Raw genomic sequence first — 21,583 nt, 5'->3', positions numbered from 1 at the left:
AATGAAGTTTATAGAATTTTATTAGGCATGATGGATTCTCCTCCATACTTGAGCATTTCACATTTCAAAATTGCTGTATTTCAAATTAGTTCCTTAGATTTTCTTTCAAGAGATCTTCTAATTGAGTCACAGACACTGCAGTGTGGAACTCCATTCTGTGGTTATAATATGCAAGACTTCAACTGGTGTTAAAATCTATTAATCTATCTACTCCTTATCTATGTTATTCTAAGCAGAATAAACACTTTAATATCTGCAGCCAAAGATGGGAATCAATTGCACAGTGTCCTGCAACTGTTTTTTTTTTTTTCAAAGTTATCTACTTTGCAAAACATACACTTGTAAAAGAATAAAAAAGGAAACAAATGGTGAAGTTGTCTCTCACATACTCTCTTTCTTGTCCCGGGATCTCCAAATACAACCAAAATGAAATGCTGCACTTCCTATGCACCCTTTTTAAGGAAAGGATGGGACAAACAACACGACTGATGTTAATCATTTTGTCTGACAACATATTAGAAGACACCAAAACACAATAGCAATGAGGGATGCCATAAAAACCTCAAAAGAACAGCACAGCCACACACTTTGGAGTGAGATATGCAGATCTTCTGTTTCAAATACTACCAAAAAAATTAAAAAAGGAAAATTCTAATTCAGCCATTCATCATTTTACACTAACTTTTAAAAATTCTGTATCCAGTCCTTTTTTATTTGAATATTTTCGTTGGTGTTGCCAGGAAGCCTTTCAATTTAATTTTCTTTCATTTTCAAAGCTGATATTTTTGCTTTATTACCAGAGGATTTCCAGGCCTTTCCATTTTGAAAAATGAACCAAAAGGGGTACAATACGAAACCTGCAAAACTCCGGAGTGGTAAAACTGAATTATTACAGGTGATTAAACCTGTCTGGTTTTGTCCTATGTTGTGTTCTGCTACTGATTTTTGCACTTGGAATATGCCATGTTGCCTAAGTTAGAGAAAAGAAACACAGCTTTCCAACTCACTTTAGAAGCCCCATCTACATGGAGAAATGCATCAAACCAAGAGTTGTATTATAACTGAATGATATTCATCTGCAATTTCTGAAGTCCATTTGAAATTTCTTAGAAAATCTCGCACATATTTAGAACTGCTTTCCTAAAATGTTCATGTATAAAGAAAGCTCCTTACACAAGGGTATAGTCTGATTTAGGAAAAGCTGGGCCTAAATACTAAACATGATGTTTCTGAAATTTTTACTGGTAGCCACTGATGTTAGTACGAATCATTTTTTTAGTTTCTGATTTACAGAAAATTACACATTAGTGTAACATAAGATTGCAACTTCAATTAAGACAAATATTTACTAATATTTACTATTTTCTCTCTGAAAAGAGTGATTTTTTTTTTCCTTTTTTGATGTCACGGGAACAGAGAACATTCCTAAACAAAACTGAACTTTGAAAGTGCTAGAAAAGTTATAATAAAGGCTTGAAAAATCATTGAATTGTATGCTTCAATAGTAGTGACAATATAGAAAGACTCCTGAGAAACCCAATTATTTTCTGCATTTTTTGTGACACTTGACTTTCTTTGCCTTGCTGCTTAGGAAGGTTGTTTTGGAACACTGTGAACTGAAAACAGTTCTTACATTTTCTTGTTTTTTCCTCTCTTCATCAGCTGATGATGATTCCACTCCCATTAAATATAGGAGTGCCTCTGCTCAGCTGCCAACAGACAACCTCTTCTCAAGCCTGAAGGTTGGTCTACAGCTTTCTTACTGTTTCTTAGTAAATGTAACAAGATTCTCAATGATTTCTGTACTTCTTTTTCAGTTTTCAAAAACAGTTACTTAGATTTTTCAGAATAAAAATAAAGCTTAATCATAGAATCAGAATCACAGAGTACCCCAAGCTGGAAGGGACCCACAAGGATCACTGAGTCCAGCTTCTGTCTCTACGTGGGACTACCCAGAAACCAAACCATATGTCTGAGAGTCCTGTCCAAACACTTCTTGAATTACAGCACGCTTGGTGTCGTAACCACTTCCCTGAAGAACCTGTTCCAGTGCCTGACCACCTTCTTAGTGAAGAACTTTTTCCTAATATCAAATATGAACCTTCCCTGCAACAGCCTCGTGCCATTCTCTTGGGTTCTATCCCTGGTTGCCAGAAACTTGCTGGGTCTCCAGGGAAAAAAAGATCAGAGAGTGCAGCAGTCCTGCATGGGGATTACAGATTGAGGTGATATACCATGACACTGCAGTCCATCCTATACCATGTTGGTACCACCAGGATCATGCGCAGTGCTGAGGTGAAGCTCTGAAAAGGGCCAGCGACTCCCAGCAGGCACTCAGCAATGACAGTGCAAGGCACCCCATCTTCAACAGCACAGTTGCAGGGAGTCAAAATTGACAAAAGGCAGGGTCAGCAGATACCCATCTCAAGAAGTCCCACCAGGCAACAGTATCCAGTAAAACATATGACAAAGTGACACTCATGGCAGCACAGTGTCACTATCGTGCCACCTTGCTGACCTGCCTATGCAGTTGCTTTATTTCTACCCAGATCCGGAGTAACTCTGTGAAATTACAATCTGAAAGACCTGTCCTGCAGAAAACTTATCTAAGTGGATGTGGGTGACAGGCACATTCTCTCATTACCAGTTATGAAATGAAGTAGAGAAGGGAGGCCCATTGTTTCTAGACTTGCTTGGAATAACAAGACTCTGGGGCAATTAGGGCACTTTTCCAATGTTTCATGTAAAAGAAACCAATCGCCTAATAAAAATTATTGTTATTATTATTATTATTTAATAACATGCAACATAATACATAAGGAATATAAGTATATAATTTAAATATATAATTTAAATGTATATTAATATATATCTTATATCTTATATCTTATATATTATATATAAAAATGTATACTTATATAAATACTATATAGTATGTCATACATAAATATATATTGTATAATAAATAATATATTTTAATATAATGATTAATAATAACAATGCAAGTTTTGTACTCAGGAAAATTATTTAGACAAATTAATGCAGTTGGTAGACAAACCAGCCTTGCCCCCGTGACCAACCTACAAAATCAGACAAATCAAGTACTAATATTAATGTTCTCATTGTACTTATTATTTTGGTTGGAATAAAAATGGGAGTTTAAGGGAGGCAACCTCGTAAGGTACACTTACAAGTAGTTGGAACTATATGATCTTTAAGGTCCCTTCCAACCCAATCCATTCTGTGATTAATGAAACCTCCAAAAATATTGGACCCCACTAGTCCTTCCGTGTTTTTCCTTCATGTTGGAATGACCTTCTACACTGCCCACTTAAAAAAGAAATTTTATGCCAGTATATATATATATATATATATTTATACTGGTGTATATATATATATATGTATACTGGTGTATATATATACATAACTACATTTTATATATACATAACTACATTTTGCATAGTCTGTAGTTGATCACCAAGTAATTGACTAGAGTTGCTATCATAACCAAAAAACTACCAACACAAGAGGGATCTACTCTCTGGGTAGAGCACTTGCTCTGTACTACAGGTGCCAACACTGGTAAAAAAATGAAACTGTGTAATCCATGAATTACAGATTTTGTGTAGTTTAGATAAATATTTTAAACTGAAACAAGCAAATCAAGCAAATCGGTGCCTGACATGCTTAAAAGTCAAGTAAACAATATGCTCTCTGTAGAAGATGGTACTGCACAACGTTTTTGTGTGGTTTGTATCAGTGTTTACTTTGGAGGCATATATGAAATGCAAATGTATCCAAATGGCTTTGGTACTAAGTATAACACTGTTCTAGAGTTATTCACTGTGCTTCATTAATATTGTGGTATCTGTGAGACCTAGGAGTGAAAAGGGTTGCATTCAGGACCAGAAACAGTCACAAGGATGTTCTGACTTCTGGTGATTATATCTTACCAGCTGCCTAGTGGACAACACCTATATCCTTAGAGTTTGCCATACCATTCTACAGAGTTATCCTAACTGAGCACAAGGGTTTATGCTTCCAGGTATTCTTTTCCTATACATCATAAGAAACAGAATCTTTAATTTGGTGTTGTGATTGTCCAGCAGCAGCAATACCTAGACACTTTGGCATTTTTTTGCTGTTCTACAAATTCTGGTGTCATCAAGTGCATCATCTCCTGCAGTACTTCTTAGCTGTTCTCAAAGCTTGTAATAATACCAGAAGAAATCAACTGAAGTTCAGCAGAAGCTAACAGGATCTTTTCCTTCCACCATCTAACTTCATCAGCACAACAGATTGATCATTAAGTGTAATCAGCAAAAGGCTGGGCTGTTTACCTGCCTTTGCCAACAGCATAAAACTTGATGATCACGATGCAAGTTTTCTCTGTAGAGATTGATGCCACTTATCCAGCTCCATAGCACTGGTGGTTGGCTTTTTTCCTTAAATGTCCATGAGTGACAGAGGGAAAAGTCCAGTTCAAAGGCCTTCCACATTCAAACAATTGCCATCCACATCATAGCTTCTTCCTTGACACTTACAATTTTTCTCTTTCGTAGCTAATTACTTTTTTGTGGAGAAATAACTGCAATTCAGCACACGTCAACAACTCTCTTAGATTTCTGATATTTAATTCACAATTGTAACAAAAATATAGCATCAAGTGTTCCTAAAGAGTAGAATGCTATGGCTTTTACACCTTCTCATACATGAGTCAGATGTTGATTGAAGAACAAAATGCAGTTCTGAAACTGCTCCAAACTGCCATTAGTCTTACTGCTTTAACTGAGAAATTTCAGTAAATGCTAGAGGAATCATTAAAGAATTCTTGACATCTTCAAAGCTTCCACTTTTTAATTCTCCCCCTCCTCCTGCCCCCACCTTCCATTTTGGCTATTCTGGCTGCATCGTACATGCACTAAGTCATAGAAATGATACTACGAACATCCAGTAGTGTCAGGTCTGTTTAAAACTTTTTCACGGGATATTGCAACAAACATAAGAAAATAAAAAAACATAGGGGATTCTTAAAATGCATATACAGTATTTCAGTAAGCAATCCTCCTAAAGGAACCATAATGGTTTATACAAAAATAGCAGTGTTGTTTCATTCCAATGGCTGTGCTATGCTATATGTTGCTGAAAAAAAATACTCTTAGAAAAATACTAGGAAAAAAATAACAAAAGAATGAAGAAATGCAGAAACAGCCCCCTTGATAAATGGATAGCTGTCTGAAATGCACGAAGTTACTTGACTTTAAAAGATGGGAGTATTCTTAATATAAGACATGAACAGTATCAATATTTCAACTGCACCTGACTGTGTGGTATGACCTGACCTCTCCGTCTGGTTTGTTTTTCAGAATGCCATTTACCTCCCACTGACCGTTCTCACTTAATTCTCTGATCTTCACAGAAGTGGTGGTGAAGTCACAATCACAATCTTTCTTAGAGGCATGTAAGCATTTTGAGTTAGCTGCCTTTTCTTCTACTTGCAAGAGAAAACACTTACATAAAACCAGCATTTGGCCTATATCTTCAGAATTGAGAAAAGATTTTTGCTTGAGGAAAGACACATCAAATTCTAGCTGTATTGTTGACTTTTGTAGCAAGCTTATTGCTCATTTTCTTATCCCTTTATGTGTCTAAGAGAATCCAAATTTGCATTCTTACTCCATAGCTCACTGCCAGTTGTAATCAGCGCAAAGACCACAAATTCCAGGAAAGGAAGAAATCTCATATACGTAATCAAAGATTTTATCTTATTTCCATGTAAATTTTATCATCATTTGATAGTTGGTTCATGTATGTTAAGTGGGAAAGGTTCTGTCTCACGTCAGGGAAAGGTCTTCTCTATTGTCCTAAACATGAAGTCAGGTTTGGAGAGATCTTTGAGTCCAAATTGCCTGGCATTATCTACACAATCTCCCTTGTGACTAAGCAGACACAGTGATTCTTCCTTAACAGGGACACATGTTGGAGTCCCACTCCCTGAGACTCAGAAGGGGTATAAATAGACTAAATGTTAAATTTGTCAACTAATCTAAAGTTTTGTCACCCAGCCAGTCTCTTCCTGATGAAGCTCTATCTGCCTGCTTTCACAAGGCCTCTTCATTTCCTGTATGAAGAATGTTCTTCTCAGATCTTCTAAAAACAAGGGTGCCAAAGACTTCTGTCCTCTGTCCTTTTGCCCTTGGCGTAGTATTTCTCATGGTGACCTTTTGAATGGAAGGACCTGTTATATAAACTTCAGGCAGTAACAGGTGCAGGAGAAATCACCGTAACAGCAGTGAAATCAGAGCCTACACTTTACTGAAGCCATCCTTGACCCACCTGTCATTTTCCCTCTTTTCAAGGGAGTTTCTGAGTCTTTTCTCTCCTTTTCTGCCCATTTAGTTGAAATGAACTTTTAGTACAAGTTTATCCTGACTTTAATAAATCTCCTGAAAGCTCATTTTCTCCATATTCTCCCTGAACTGTAAGTTTACTAATTAGGTTCAAAAAGAATTACTGTTCTTTCCTTCCAAGGGCTAAACAGTCTATCTCCTGCTCTTTTTCACTTTGCTCTTTGGAATTCTCTAGGAAATGTAGTATAGCATCCCTTGCAAATGAACAAGACTCTCAGGACCAAACAAGCAATTCACACGTCTATTCAAATACACTGACATTAAGTCAGTGACATTAAGTCTGACACTTCAGACTGCATGATTCTATTCATTAACTCATCATTCAGCTGAGACAGAGGACTCAGATGCTGTTATCTGTATTAACTGTAGATCTTTCTCAACAATCTTTCACTTGATATGCAACTCTTAGAATTTTGTTTCTTCCCCGTGTTTACTAGGTCATGGGGCTCTGCATTCCTCCTTGTGTCTACCCTTCCAGTAGCTAATTGAATGACATGTATAGCTAAGTCATGTTAGGAGGACAGTTCTCACCCAGATGTTGCCTGAGAAGATTAGGTAATGAAGGTTTGCCATGGCAAACAGAAGACCCAGTCACTGTGGTATGTAATCTCTCGAACCACATTTTTGGTGACCTACCATCTCTGTCTTTAGTGTTTGTTACCAGAAGTCTTCATTTCCTATTCTGTCAGTCCCACCATAGCAGCAGTTTTTCTATCTGTTCAGATTTCATTGTTACTGAAATGGAAAAGTATATGACAGCTTGTAGCCATTATCGTTTCAGTAAGCTTGATAGAAATGGAACTAATCTCCTTTTCTTTGGAGAAAATGTTTATTCTTCTACTAGTACAGTTCTGTAAGTGCAACGTAATAGTGTCTTACAAATGAGTTGATGAAAGCTTGCAAATTAGTGGCTGGGAAGGGGGGCAAATGTGTGCAGGTAATGAATAAGCATCTGTTAGTGCTATTTAAATACCACAAGAGCATTTAAAAACAGAAAAATTTCAAATCCTACTTACATGATCTAATGAGACTACCACTGGGTTAGCAAGATAAATATTGGTCTTCTGACTTTGAAGAGGCACTGAAAAAAGCAGATGTTTTTTTTTCTGAAGAAACACAGTAAAGCATGGAATATAACAGTTACAAAGAATACTCGATACTGAAAGAGAGCGTCCTGGATGATTCAGGAAGCTTTTGAAAAATTAGCTGTTACGAACCTTCTAAATACCAGACAGAAAGGGAGAAATAAACGGGAGATTAATAGTTTATGGGAATCAAAGGGATTAAATCATTATAAAATGGTACAGTTCAGGTAAGATGTCCAGAAAAATGTCTGACCCCAGATGTCAGTTCATTAACAGGTTGCTGTGCGGTCCTGTGAGCAGTTGGCAAAATCAACATTGCAGTATCGTATTATGACCTTTCCCTAGAGAGCTGATTGGACTACGTGCATAGAAAGAAGGCATTAGTACTGATTTCCATTTGTCTCATTTGCAAATAGCATCACTTGTACGAAAAACATTTTTCCTCTGGAAAGCTGTTAGAGGCTACATAAACGCATGTTAGCACCTTTTCAAAAGATTCAATGTTCCTTGGGTGGAATATAATAAGAGCCTATAAAGAATGAAGATGACATATCAATCTGCCAAGCTGGACAGGCTAGGAAGATTCATAGGAGAAATCACATTCAGTTCATGAATATAGCAGAAACAGCTTCTGCATTGTTGCAGGAGAAATACGTATGGAGTGAATACAGAAAACTCAAGAGTACTGAAACTAGCTGAATTACTCCAGAATTACTGGTGGTAGAAGGTATAGGTGTACAAGTTTTAGCTTCCAGATTCTCATAAAGAAAACTTTAACATGACATATTTTTTAATTGATCATGAAGTCTACAGATACAGAAATGGAGTAAAAAATTGAATGCAGCTTCTTTTACTTAGTGGAATTGTTGCTTTACATGCTGAGCTCCAGAACAGAAGAGCTGAAGACACTAACTCACTTCACATCCACACACACTGGTGTCACCAGCAGACCCACAGTGATATAGCTGGGATGGGAAGCAGTGGCTGCCAGTGCCACAGAACAGCTGCTGTACAGGCTCTTTGCCCTTGAGAGCTGGTGGTAATCATGCTCCATGAACCAGAAGTCCATTTCAAAGCTTTATTATTATAATTTAAAGCCTTAAATAATATAAGGGCTGTCTCAGTTGCATAAGATCACTGATATTGATGGGTAAGGAGAAGATGATTGTTACAGGAGTAATCCAATGGGGATGAGCACAAAGCTTTGTCCAATAGCCCATGACTATGCAGTCCTCCCTGCCTCAATGACTGCACATGGACAGTGGGGACAGGACCTCCAGTATCCCTCAGTACAACTGAAGGTAAAACTCATTAACAGTAGTCTAACAGTTCTCGCCCTTTGTCCAACGTACATGATAGAAAGGGACAAGGTGAATTCCCTGCCTGAGTTCTGGTAACAATTTTATTACTATTATACAACGGATTTGCTTTCTTGCTGGTTCTTGTCACACCTGAAACGTAGAAATGCAATTGGAGAGTGCAGATATTGCAAGAGACAGTCTCTGAGTACGTTAAGCCAGATCAGGGCTTATCCCTGGTGGAAACTAGTGCGCTTGTTCATGATGCACAGGGCCTGTTAACAATGCCTTGATAGCAGAGCATCTCTCAATACAGAATGCAGGAATGGAAACTGTTGAGGCAGCTGTTACCCACCTCAGGAATGATGATACCAAAAGAAAAGTTATTTGGAAGCTTTCAGGAGGTTCAGGCTGGATGTTGGGAAAAGGTTCTTCACTGAGAGGGTGGTCGGGCAATGGAACAGGCTCCCTATGTAAGTGGTCATGGTACCAAGCCTGTCAGAGGACAAGAAGCGTTTGGACAATGCTCTCAGACATACGGTCTGATTTTTAGGTGGTCCTGTGTGGAGCCAGGAGTTGGACTTAATGATGGGTCCCTTCCAACTCGGGATATTCTATGATTCTATACATTTACAGAAAGCAAAATAGTTCTGTTCTCTCACCTTCCTATGCTCATTCACAGTACTTTAAATCTGTGGACTTTTTATACCTGATGGAGCTAACAGATCTACTCCTAAGCACAGCCACAGTGTGTTTGGCTGTGTGTTTTAACTGTAATTATTAATACAGTGAGGGGAAAAAAAAAGTTGTTTGTCTGAACTCTTCTGACTTTTAAAGATAAACTATACGAGAAATAAGAACAACCTGATTAATACTCTGATTTTTCTCATTGCATTCCAGTTCTTTTGTCTCGCATTTTGTCTCCTTTGCCACAAAATGTGGTTTTGTGATAAAGGAAACTAGCAAATTCCCCAAAGTAGACCGAGGTAGGAAACTGCCTCTTCAGTTTTGAACAATGGAAAAGAACAAATAATTTGAGATACCCTTCCATCAGCCATGAACCAAGATCCTCTTCCCATAGGGAAAACAAGGGTCTCCACAAATGGGAAAAGTCATGTGGCCTCCATACTTCACTGGGACATACTTCTCTCTCACATAGCTGTAAAATCCTAGTCAGACTAGAGAAAAATAATCTTTATACTATGACAAAGAAGTGCAAAGAAAAAAGTGTGCAGTTGGGACTGGGAAAGGTGAAACTAGCAGGATGCTTCAGACAGTACTGCAGCAGCAACCAACGCAGGCCCTGAAGCAGGAAGAATTTATTTCTATAGTAATGGAAACCTAGTGGATTGAAGCCTCACCAGACTCAGAGTAAGGCAGGTATTTTATTTACAGCTCACACAGAGCTGCCCTCAGAAAGGCAGTTGATACTTTTTTTCACTGTTTCTGAGGTCTGCTGTGTGTGGGCCACACACCACATCAGTTCTTTTGAGAAATTTTAGTTTTCCTCATAACAAATCCTCTATAGCAAGTTCAGTTTAGGAGCTGGGAAACTCCCATGCACGTGTCCTAGCCTCTTTGGAGCTGCCTATGAGGACTGGAAATGCAGGGAGGGCCTGAAACACACAGAAAAGTTTTAATAATGTTTTACTAGGCAGAGAAGATAAGAAGTGATGGAAAGACTATTTCAGGAATTAAAACAGGTGTTGAATAGCTGATAAAATCATGTCCTCAATATTGAGATCTGTGACACGTACCTGGTGTATTGTGTGTTGCAATTTTTAACCCAATACATGATGTGGAAAACAGAACAGGCACTATTGTGACAGAGCTACGATTACTGGCATTTATGAATGACCCTGAAAATAGCATTAAAGGTCATTTATCAGACATGTGATTCCAGTTTTTAGGGGAAGTTACTATTACAGAACAGTCTATCCCTAAAGAAAGGCGTCCACATAATGGTTTGTAGTTTGAAAGTCAATGAGGCGGGCAGACTGAAGTATCACCAGCTTAGAAGGACTGACTGAAGAGGTATGGGAATCAAAGCCATGGCATTTTAGTACTACCTGAAGGGCTGGAGTTGTCGGTTACTCTGGCTACTAACACACAGCATGTGTGCAAGAAAGAAGGCCAGAAACCTTGCGCTGATTAGCTAGATACAGGCTTGGTCATGTAAGTTCACTGAATTTGTACCCAAACACGGAGCACAACAGTCCAGAAAACTGGACAGTTGTCTCCACCCTAAGCTCTGTTGTGATCCTGACAGGAAACAGATTTGCAAACAGTTACTGCCTTTACTCTGCCGAACAGCTTACACAGTGAACCTCAATCCATGAAAAAGAAAGCTAAAGGTGATTAAAGGGGCTACTCTGCTCAGTATGCAGACATGTGATGAGATATCCTGCAAAATTCTAAAGAATTTTCATTCTCTCAATAAAATTAGAGTTGTGAGTTTCTATTACTTTCAAAGATAGTTTACAGGCTTTCAAGTACTCCACAGTTATTTAGATTTAAGCCCCAAAAGTCCCAGGAAGCATGCCAGAAGTTTCCCCTACTCCTTCTCCATACAGGGTACCCAAAATAATCTATTTTTGGTACTTGTCAAAACATGTCTTCTTTTAGAACAGTACTTTAAAGAAGCTGATTTGGTTTGTTGAGTATTACATTCAGTACAGGTGTGGTTCTGAATGTCATAGAAACTGTCATTAAGTAACAGGTTAGGCTTCTGATTTTTGTTTTCAATTTTCCTATGCCAATACAGGAGGAAATATAAAAGACAAACATGAATGGTGCATTATTTACTAATAGTGACTTTGAATAATAGCAGTCTACGGGAGATTAAAAAGAACTAGGTATTTGGGACTGAATTATTAGTGGTGGGCTTATGGGTCAGAGTAAATCAAACCCATCTGCCATCCACTAAAATAATTATGAGAAGAAGAGAATTATCACAAGCTGGTCTCTGAGGCAAACTAATTTAAAAGAACATGGCATTACTCAGACTCATCTGCCTCTTATTATTTTCACTTTTCTCCAATAAATAAATGCTTAGTGTTTATGTCAGTTTTTTATTAGCCCACAGTTCAGCCTCCAGGCAGGTAAGTGGAAAAAATCCACAAATTTCATATTGCACACTATGCAAAATAAATGTGCAAGTATTTTTTTCCCTTTTTTACACTCTGAGGAACTGAATTTGTGAAGGAAAATCACATTGTGTAAAGCTCTCTACTTAACCACAAGAGGGAGAATTTTGCCTTCAGTTTGAAAAGAGACTGTGCGTTCTTGCTCTAACTGAAGAAGTCTGTGAGAGCTTTTTCCACTAAGACAGGAATTGCCCCAACATGTTAAAATTACTAATACTTTAAATCTTGCAGAAATTCCTGAAATATCAGTAAGGAAAAATTTCCATCATCACTGTCTTTGCTGTGCACTTGATTTACATCATTATGTCCAAACGGACAGAGATCTGGTCCCTGCAGTTGTATGTAGCTCACTGTCTCAAAAGCATATGTATAAAGTGATGTTTCTCAGGATGTGAAACTACCAAACTAACACATTATAATTTTTAAAAAATATATAAAACTATGGATTGCATTTTCAGTAACATCTTCTGAAAAAAAAAATATATGTGTATATATATATATATTACTGGTCATCAAAATCCTGTATTTTGAAAAGATTTATATTCACAAAATACATTCCTGCTATTTTAGGCATTGAAACTTCCTAGATGCCTTTGGACCCAACTACATGGTCTAGTAACAAATATGCACCAAATGAGCCATTGCAATTGTTTCTGTGTGCACTTTTAGCCTGCTGCAGAGGCATAACAACACGATAATGTTTAACCTCCTCCCATGGTGAGCTAACTGGCATCCCCTTAGCTTGTGAGCTACAAATGTGTGTACAAAAGGCTGTCATTCAGACTCAGTCGATATCACTAGTTTTACTGCAGTAGCTTCTTATGTTTTGGGTCACTAAATGTCTGCCACAATGTCTGACAGCTGTGAACATCAGATATACACTCTACAGGGGTCTGAAAACTGACATTCTCCTTCCTGAAAAATACACAGATCTTGAAGAGGTGGATGTACTCAGATGACCTCTGATCCCAACAATGACAGCCAACTTGCAGGTTGTATATTGTGTGTTTAGTCAATAATGATGAAATTCCTTCTAAATAAAATACTTTTGTATCTCATTCCAGGGAAGGTTCACAGCCAAATGCAGAGATGTGCTGTTGACACTAACTTGACACTATCTTGTTTACAGATATAGCTGAAGATAGACCCTGCATCTTCCTTTAAATTTTCATTCCTCTCCTTGTTCTATTCCATACAGCATGTTTTGAAAGTGTGAGTCTTGCTTTGGCACTAAAATTCTGAATTGCGAAGAGGTCAGGTTGTCTACCTTTACTTTAGTTAGTTTTTCACACAGTCTCCCACAAAAACCTTAAAGAAAAGCTTACAGAATAGAGGTTAGATGAGTGCACAGTGAGGTGTAGTGAACACTGGCTCAGTGGCTAGGCTCAGACGGTTGCAACCACTTGCAAAAGTCTAGTTGGAGGCTAGTCACTCCAGGGTGTCAAAATGGGGACTGGCACTTTTTGATGTTTTCATTGGTAAGCCAGATGAGGAGGCAGAGTGCATCACCAGTACATTCACAGATGATACAAAACTGGGAGAAGTGGCTGACAGACAAGCTGGTTGTGTTGACATTCCTAGGTACCTGGATGAGCTGGAGAATTCGTCTGAGAGACATCTCATGAAGATGAACAAGGGGAAATGCAAAATGCTTTATCTGGGGAGGAATAACACCAGGCACCACTACATTCTGGAGGCCAACTGGCTGGAGAACAGCTCTGCAAAGAAGGATCTGAAGACCTTGTTGGACAACAAGCTGCCCGTGAGCCAGCAATATAACCTCATGGCCAAAGTTGCCAACAGCCTCCTGGGCTGCATTAGCAAGCACACTGAAAGTATGTGGAGGGAGGTGATCTTTACTCAGCACTGGTGAGGCTACACCTGGAGTAATGTGTCCAGTTCTGGGTTCCCCAGTGGAAGAAAGCTAGGGACTTACTTGAACCAATCTAGGAAAGGGCTCTAAAGGTGATGATGGGACTGGAACATCTCTCACATGGGGAGAAACTGAGAGCTCGGGCTATTCAGCCTGGAGGAGAGAGGGCTTAGGGATATCTTATTCATATGCACAAATACCTGATGGGAGGGAATGAAAAAGACAGATCTAGGCTCTTCTCAGTGGTGCCCAAAGACAGGACAAAAGGTAACATGGCATGAGTTAAAAAACATGAGATTTCATCTGAACACAAGAAAACACTGTTTTAGTGTGCAGGTGGTCAAACAGGTTGTCGACTTTCCATCCTGGAAGATATTCAGAACACAGTTGGACATAGTCCAAGACAACCTGCTCTAGCTGACCCTGTTTTGAGCAAGGAGCATGGATTAGATGGTGTCGAGTTCCCTTGAAACCTCAACCATTCTGTGAGGTTCTATATGAAAGACAAATAATGACTACTGTGCTTTATGACTATACACAGCCTTATTCAACTCAAACTTCCAATTCCATGCTTAACACATTCCTGTATTCTTTTTAAAAGAGGCAAAATATCTCAGCAATGTCCACAAGAACAGGATGCAGATGAACAGTGAAAGCAAAGTAGTGAAAGCCATCATGCAAAAACATGCCCAGTATGTGTGCTTGACATACATTTCAGCATTATTTGCACACAGGCAGCTAGTAATTTTGGCTTCAAGAGCAATGAAGATCTACATGTTCTGCAGAAGTAGCCTTCTTTTAACCAACAAGATTTATCAATTTCACTTCCTTTTTCTTGCCTAAAACCTTAACATGTAAGTGTAAAAAATAAGCTCCACTATTCTATGTAAATTGTATATGTTAAGGTCAAAAGTAAAGTGTCTCATTCTCATCTTTTTATATGAATTGAATTCTAGTAATCTGCAATCTTTAAAATCCAAGTTAATGCTAGTAGTTAAAAATGCATTTTACTCCTACTTGAATGCTAAGCATTAAATAGCTGCACAGTATTTTTAACAGCATGATTCCTGTTTCTCCCCAGAAGTGCTGGACAGGGATATAGCTCATTTCATCGTTATCCTAATTATATCATTTACCTCTGAAGATATAGGCCCAACTTCACCCACAAATCAAAGCTTGCTTGAAAAATGAAATGTATTACTCTTCTGGCATTTTTTTCTAGGTCTCCTGACAGACTCAATTTCAGTATCATAAAAGTAGAGTTTAGTTTTCCTTTGCTTCCTGTCTCATTCCTTCATCTCTGTAAAAATGCTGCTACCCTTTCTATTAATTATAACACCAAGCTCTTTTTATTCCTCCTCTGTTCTTCACTCCTTTTCATAAACCAACAACAGTTTCATCTCCCTTCATTCCTTTGGACACAGTCCTTGACTATTTTCTGCTGCCATTGCACACTCTGCTTCTTGCAGATTTCCTTCTGGATGTTTCTGTCTTGTACCTTTTGCCACTCTGCATTTCAATTCTAACATTGGGTTCCTGTTACCCTGCATTACAGATATGTTCCAAAGGCCTTGGTAGCTTCCCTTAGGGTCTACCTGTCATAGGCCTATTTCGAGTTCCGCTGCTGAAATTCATGATGTTTTCATCACGAACTTCAAGGACCTTAGGAGCTTGTAATCAATGTTTGATTCTCCTTGAAAGAACTTTCATAGCATGATCTAAATTCCCCTTCCATTCCCTGCCCACAACAAGCTTTCCACAGTCAAATGTCTGTTATTTAGTTGGATGGTCATGGAAATACATCAAACACCAAGGCATGAATGCAGTCCCAGAATACAGGATTTGTGGAGACAAAATAAAACAGGGTAGTGACAAATGTATCCTGAGTCAGTCAAACTTTGCTCCCTCTGCAAAGGCTTAAAGAATAAAGGCAAGTTTGTATGGCTTCCTTTACCTTTTTGTCAGAAAGACTATTTGACATCCAGTTCTATCTCTTCGCTTTGGATTTGCTCCTGATCTTTCCAAATATTTCCTAATGAGTAAGCTGTTAGCAGATTCTACCACACCAAGGCTTGGGTTCCAAACAAAAGCTTGCTTACTCTTGCACTTCTGTAAAATTCCTTTGAATCACACATACCAAACAGAAAAAAATCTTTTTTCTTTTTTTTTTTTTTTTGTGTGCTAATTTATAGCATTCTGTCAGGTGAGTAAATTAAATGGATCCATGATGGATTCAGCAAATGCAAAATCTCACCAAATCTCACGCAAGGAACCTCATAGATGTTTGCAGAGACTAGGATAAGTTAGGTGAGGAATCACCTCTTTCTGTGACAGTAAAATATAAGATCACCTCTCCTTTTCTTGCGAAATAGTGGCATGAGACTATTTATAATAGTTAACTCTGAGAATATGCAGTTGCAGCTTTGAGCTTGCAATTTGCAACTGTTTGGTTAAACACTCCTGAAAACAGGGAAGGAATCTATACACATGTAAGTTATTATCTCATGGTTTTTTTTATAACTTCATTACTAAATAATAGTGATAATCCTTCCAAATTCATTCTCATTATAAATAGAAAATTGTAATCTAAATGTATGCATCTGTATTTTTATTATATAGTTCCATCAAACTGTTTTTGAAGGTTATTTCTTTTAGAAAGAAAAGCTAAACCACACTGATAATCACAACAGCAAACTGCACATTTCCAGTCATACCTGTGATCATACTTGATATGATTAATGGCAGAATGATGAGTTTGAGCATTCTCATCAGCACCTCCCCAGGAAAGGAGAAGTAGAATTTATCCAGGTTAGACAGCTTGCCATATTCCCGTACCAGCATGCCAACTCCAATACCTAAAAGACATATTAAAAATGCAACAGAATTTAGTCGTAATTTATATGGGAGATGTGGGGAAAAGGAAGGAAAAAGAGAAGAAAAATAAATCAAAAAAAGTGAACATTAAACACATTTTTACCACTGTGGTGGAACTTCTAAAACAAATCCTTTAGGCATTCCTTTTCTGTTCTATATATTATGATAGTAACAGTAATAAACACCACATATAACTGTGAATTTGGAAGACTTTTTAGATGTGTCTTTGGAAATATCTTGATTATACCTTCTGATTATCAGTCCAGTCCAGTTGTGACTTTTTACCTGCTTACATTAGCTTCCAAAGATCCCAAACTAGCATTAATAAATCAATATAATATATAAGCACTATTACACATTAAAGAAAGGAAGTGGTATGATAGAGTACTTTGGATGTATTGTTGAAAATATATCTATCCAGCAGCAATAGTTTCAGTATTTACCACTGTACATAATCAGAAAAAAGCGTGACTACAATTACTAAATTAGTTTAATGATTTCAAGGAAACCGATCAAATAAAATACCATTCTGCATATTTCACACTCATTCTTCTACATGACCAATCTACAAAATATTAGACGAGTATAATCAGTAATTCAGCCATGATGCAAAGCACTTTGTATTCTTGTTATCTTTGGATTAAATGAATTATTAAATAATTCTAGCTTCTAAACAAAATAAATCATAGGCTGAACGACAAATTTCTTCATTTTGATGTGCATTATGTTCATTCTCTGTTTCAACATGAGGCAAAAAGTGAAGATCACTGGTATAGGAAATGTATTCATCAGTGTTCAGAAAGCACTACAACTGTTGTTTCCTTAAGAAACTGCAGACTTGTAATTTGAATATACTCTTGAATTTATTATTTTGCATTGCACTTTCATGAATTATATTTTCCTTGCTTACTCTTTATCCCTTCTTTTCATATTCCTAGTCTGGGTTCTCAGAAATAAGTAAAACATTACACAAGTGTTTCCCGTAAGTGTCTTAAATACCATCTCTACTACAGACATTGCTTTAAAGGAAACATTATTATCATACATGAACTTTGAACCGTATTAGTCCTGGCTAATTGGAACATTGAGAGATCCAAATTCTAACTAGATTTGATAAGAGACAAGGCCACTCAAAAGCTTTCACTACCCACTGAGTGGTGAAAGGTTTTTTTCATATTAATAGCCTCAATGAAGTTATTAATAGACTCATTGAAGTTAATGGAATTGCTTATATCCTGTTGTGTTTCGGTTACGTCAGTGATGTGTATTTTGCAGCACAAAAGCACAAAAAGGTGCATCCAGCCTACCTTTACCATCCTCATTGACTCATGTAAACTTGCAGCATCCCAGGAAAGCTACTAGGGCCCAAGCCAAACTTGCCTCTTCCCTCAGTTTTATTTTTGATGGTACACAAGGCATTTAAGTTAGATATTGTAAAATATGACTAAAGAGGCTTATAAGATAGACCCCTCATTTTAAGTGATTGAAATTGTGGAAGCAAACAACACGAGCAGGTTCAAAAACAGATTTAGGCAAATCCGCAGACAACTGGTTTGTACTGTTGGTACTGAAGAAAATAGGGATCCCATATTCAGTACTAGAGTAGAAACTCATTAACATTCTCATCTAGAAAACAGGGATTATTAAAAAAATCCTCCCTAAAGATTCACCATGGGGGTGGTTTGTGATAATTCTGTTGTCTAACTGGATGTTAGTTGACACAAAAATGTAAACTAGCTACTTTCACAGAATTTTCCTGTGATAGCACAAAAAGACAATGAACCATTCTGTGTTCTGCACTTGCAGAAACAAAATGAAGGAAAATAGAGGCAGATTATAAACTCCAACCAAGTCTTTACTGCTAGTAAGAAGTAAAATGAATATGTTAACATGTTTCCAGGCAAATGGGAGCAACTATTAAGATTTCTGATTGAGGTGTTATCTTTTCCAGTGAACACAGACAGCTTAAACTCTTTGCAACACCTTGAATCTTAATAGTCTTGAAGATATTTGTAATATTATGTAAATGCCCTTGATCTGTGAATGATAAGACACAATGATCTCTACTTCTAACCTAATGCTAAGCTAAAAGTGTTGAAAATAATCTGCACTCTGAGATAAGCCCAAGAAAGATTACTCAGCTTGTATAAAATGGTTACATGTTTTGAAGTAAGTTGCTAAGATTTTGATCCTGCAAATACCAGTGTAAACAGCTGAACATGAGCATATAGGTATTCTCCCTGACTTCAGACTATTCACACAGTTAAGGACAGACGTATGCTTACATTGCAGCATTACTAGATTGTATAATTATAAGATGTTGTGCAATTACATTTTATGATAAGATACGGGGTATTCTACTTCACATACCGGATACAGCTGTCAGGTTGCTGTACAGCTGATTCTGCATTTCTGAAGCTTGCAAGAGATTTACAGCAGTGAGGAAGTATGTGCCTTTCCCTAGATGCTGCTCCCTGCTTCATCACATAGCACAGTGGAAGACATCTTCCTTTTGCATACCTTGACACAAGGTAAAGAGTATTCCCATGCCAAGCAACAAGATTACAGACATGTACCCGTAGCAACCTCCATTTCAACCAGACTCCCCCACTCCTGCTCTGATCCTACCACGCTAATGTTGCAAATGGCCCTTGATGCTAGACGTATTCCTCACAGGGTCTTAATAAAGATGGACATCCACAATGTATTATCCGTGACAGAAACAGGCAAACCTTGCCCAAAGTAGTCAGAACTGTGCCTTCAAAGGAAGCATTAGCCCACAGGGAGGAATATCACAAGCCCTGTGCAGATGTGCACACTGAAGACGTCTAGCACTAACTCAGGTGATTCTGAGTTGTGTGTTATCTTCAGGGTATACCCTAGATGTTTTCTGGGCAAAAAAGGATAATGATGGTACAAAGAAAGGAGGATATTTGTCACCCATTGCATTTTGAAATAAAGTTGATGACAACATATTTTGCTTCCTTCTCCTGAGCAGGAGTGACCAAGACATTTTGTAACTACGCGCCAAGTGGCAACTGTCACATTGGACCAGCTGGAAAGTTTGATCATTATGTATTTTGTAGGATTACTAGAAGGTAGAATGATTCACCCTCATGTTCATTCTTCAGAGGTCTCTTTTCCACTTTCTGAATTTTACTACAAAAACTTTTCAGGTCCTCTCAAAATTTTACCAGTGTTTCCTTAAGCTCTTTTGCTTGTATACTTGTAATAGTGTTTTTTTTGTTTTTTTTGGGTTTTTTTGTAGAGGGTATTATTTATCTAGTGGCAATAATTGCATTGTTGCTCTCACTTCGTTGTTCATACTATTATTTTTAATCAGACACAGCAACCATATCCATATTAACTTCTGCATAATAACAAAACACAGTAAAATGCAGCTACCATTTAAGTGGAAATAGCACCTACCATCTGCTGTTAGAATTTAGCATGGGAAAATAGGAAGAAATTTTTTTGGTAGCAGTAATAAGAGATGGTTAGTAAGCAGAATAAATTTGCTTACGTACTGGAACTGGATGAATATAGAACTTTTTGATCCTCATCTCAATAACCAAGTCACTGGAATTTTCTTCCTGGGAATTATAACACACAAAAAGAAGTGTGACCCAGCAGAAATATATTTCACGTGGTTACCACTGTTTTTAACATCACACCAGTTACAGCAACCCTGAGCAAGTATAAATGAAAGTCTTGTAAAATGTTAATTTCTCTATATGAATGTTATTCATACTCCATCATTTGTGAATTATTACACGTGTAATTACTTCTCACAACTGTAAACACTCTACAGCAGGCAATGCCTCCACTATTTGTTATTTTTCCTGTCTTTTCATCTGTTTAACATTTATGTAATAATTTACTTCTTCCTTTCTGTTTAACATTTATGTAATAATTTACTTCTTCCTTTCTGAAGTGCAGAACATCATTTTTCCCACTTTCCCTCTTCCTCCTTCCTCAGTTTCAGCCACTCTTCTTCTCCATGATAAACTGTTTTTATTTCCTTTCTATCTTCTCTCCCTGCTTTTCCTTCTTGCACACATGGCTAAGTTAGGTTAAGATTATTACTGTAATAGCAGTTCTCTACTTACTGCTCAATTGCATGTACCATTTAGGGTCCAGACTTCTGCAACAGCCGGCAGAAGGGAATGAAGGTGCATAGCAGTACAATCCCATGGCTTTAATTTAATTTTCTGAGGAAAATTTCCCCTTACAGCTGTGCATCAACACCACATACTGTATAACATGGTGTCTACACTTTCCCTCCCAGCAAATATTAACACAGAAAGTGAAAGGTGTAGTCTGGGTCCTCATGACTGCAAAGCATGAAGCAGCCAGAGAAGGCCACATCTGTCTGACCTCATAAGCAACAACAAATGCCTTGGCATTACTCACCCAAGTAGCAGAGTCTTTCCACAAACTTGGTAACAGACAGAAAATTATTCAAAAAGGGTAAGAAATGCAAACTAAGAGAGTATAGGGGTGGGGAAGAAAAAAGGAGCTGAAGAAAACCACAAAAACTGCATATACCAAAAGAAATCTGTTATTACCCATCTTCCAGACAGTCCCATGAGTCACAGCATAAAAATCTAGAGGGAATACACACTTCTTCTTTATAGGATGACCCAATTCCTCTGTTGTGTTACCAACGGAAAGGGGAGCAGTATCTGGAGCTGGCTGCACTGCAGGTAGCACCCAGTCAGTCGATCACACCTACCAACCCCTAAGCTTTTCAGAACCTGGAGGATGATGGCTGTATGAGAACATGACAGAACTAAGTCTGTCTTGTGTATGTAGTGAGAAAACCACAGAAATCAGTCAAAATATGTCTTGGGAGACCACTAAGTTGTAGGTTCTGCACAGCTGCAAAGGTAACCGT

At 37.8% G+C, this 21,583-nt stretch overlaps 1 protein-coding gene across 3 annotated transcripts in view; it reads right to left on the bottom strand.

The window, feature by feature from the left end:
- Positions 1-21,583, bottom strand: part of SLC1A1 (solute carrier family 1 member 1) — a 60,541-nt gene that overhangs the window by 27,047 nt on the left and 11,911 nt on the right. For 2 of the 3 annotated variants that reach the window (XM_048050981.2, XM_048050983.2), the window contains exon 2: positions 16,527-16,667. In XM_048050981.2, the coding sequence (XP_047906938.1) occupies positions 16,527-16,667 (141 nt within the window). Of the gene's footprint in view, positions 1-16,526; positions 16,668-20,213; positions 20,280-21,583 lie in introns of all 3 variants that reach the window. The other variant, XM_048050982.2, reaches the window with a different exon arrangement.

The sequence above is a fragment of the Anser cygnoides genome, chromosome Z, assembly GCF_040182565.1.
Source record: "Anser cygnoides isolate HZ-2024a breed goose chromosome Z, Taihu_goose_T2T_genome, whole genome shotgun sequence".
In the NCBI taxonomy this organism is placed as follows: domain Eukaryota; kingdom Metazoa; phylum Chordata; class Aves; order Anseriformes; family Anatidae; genus Anser; species Anser cygnoides.
Note: the sequence above shows the minus strand (reverse complement) of the source record. Positions and strands in the feature narration are given on the sequence as shown.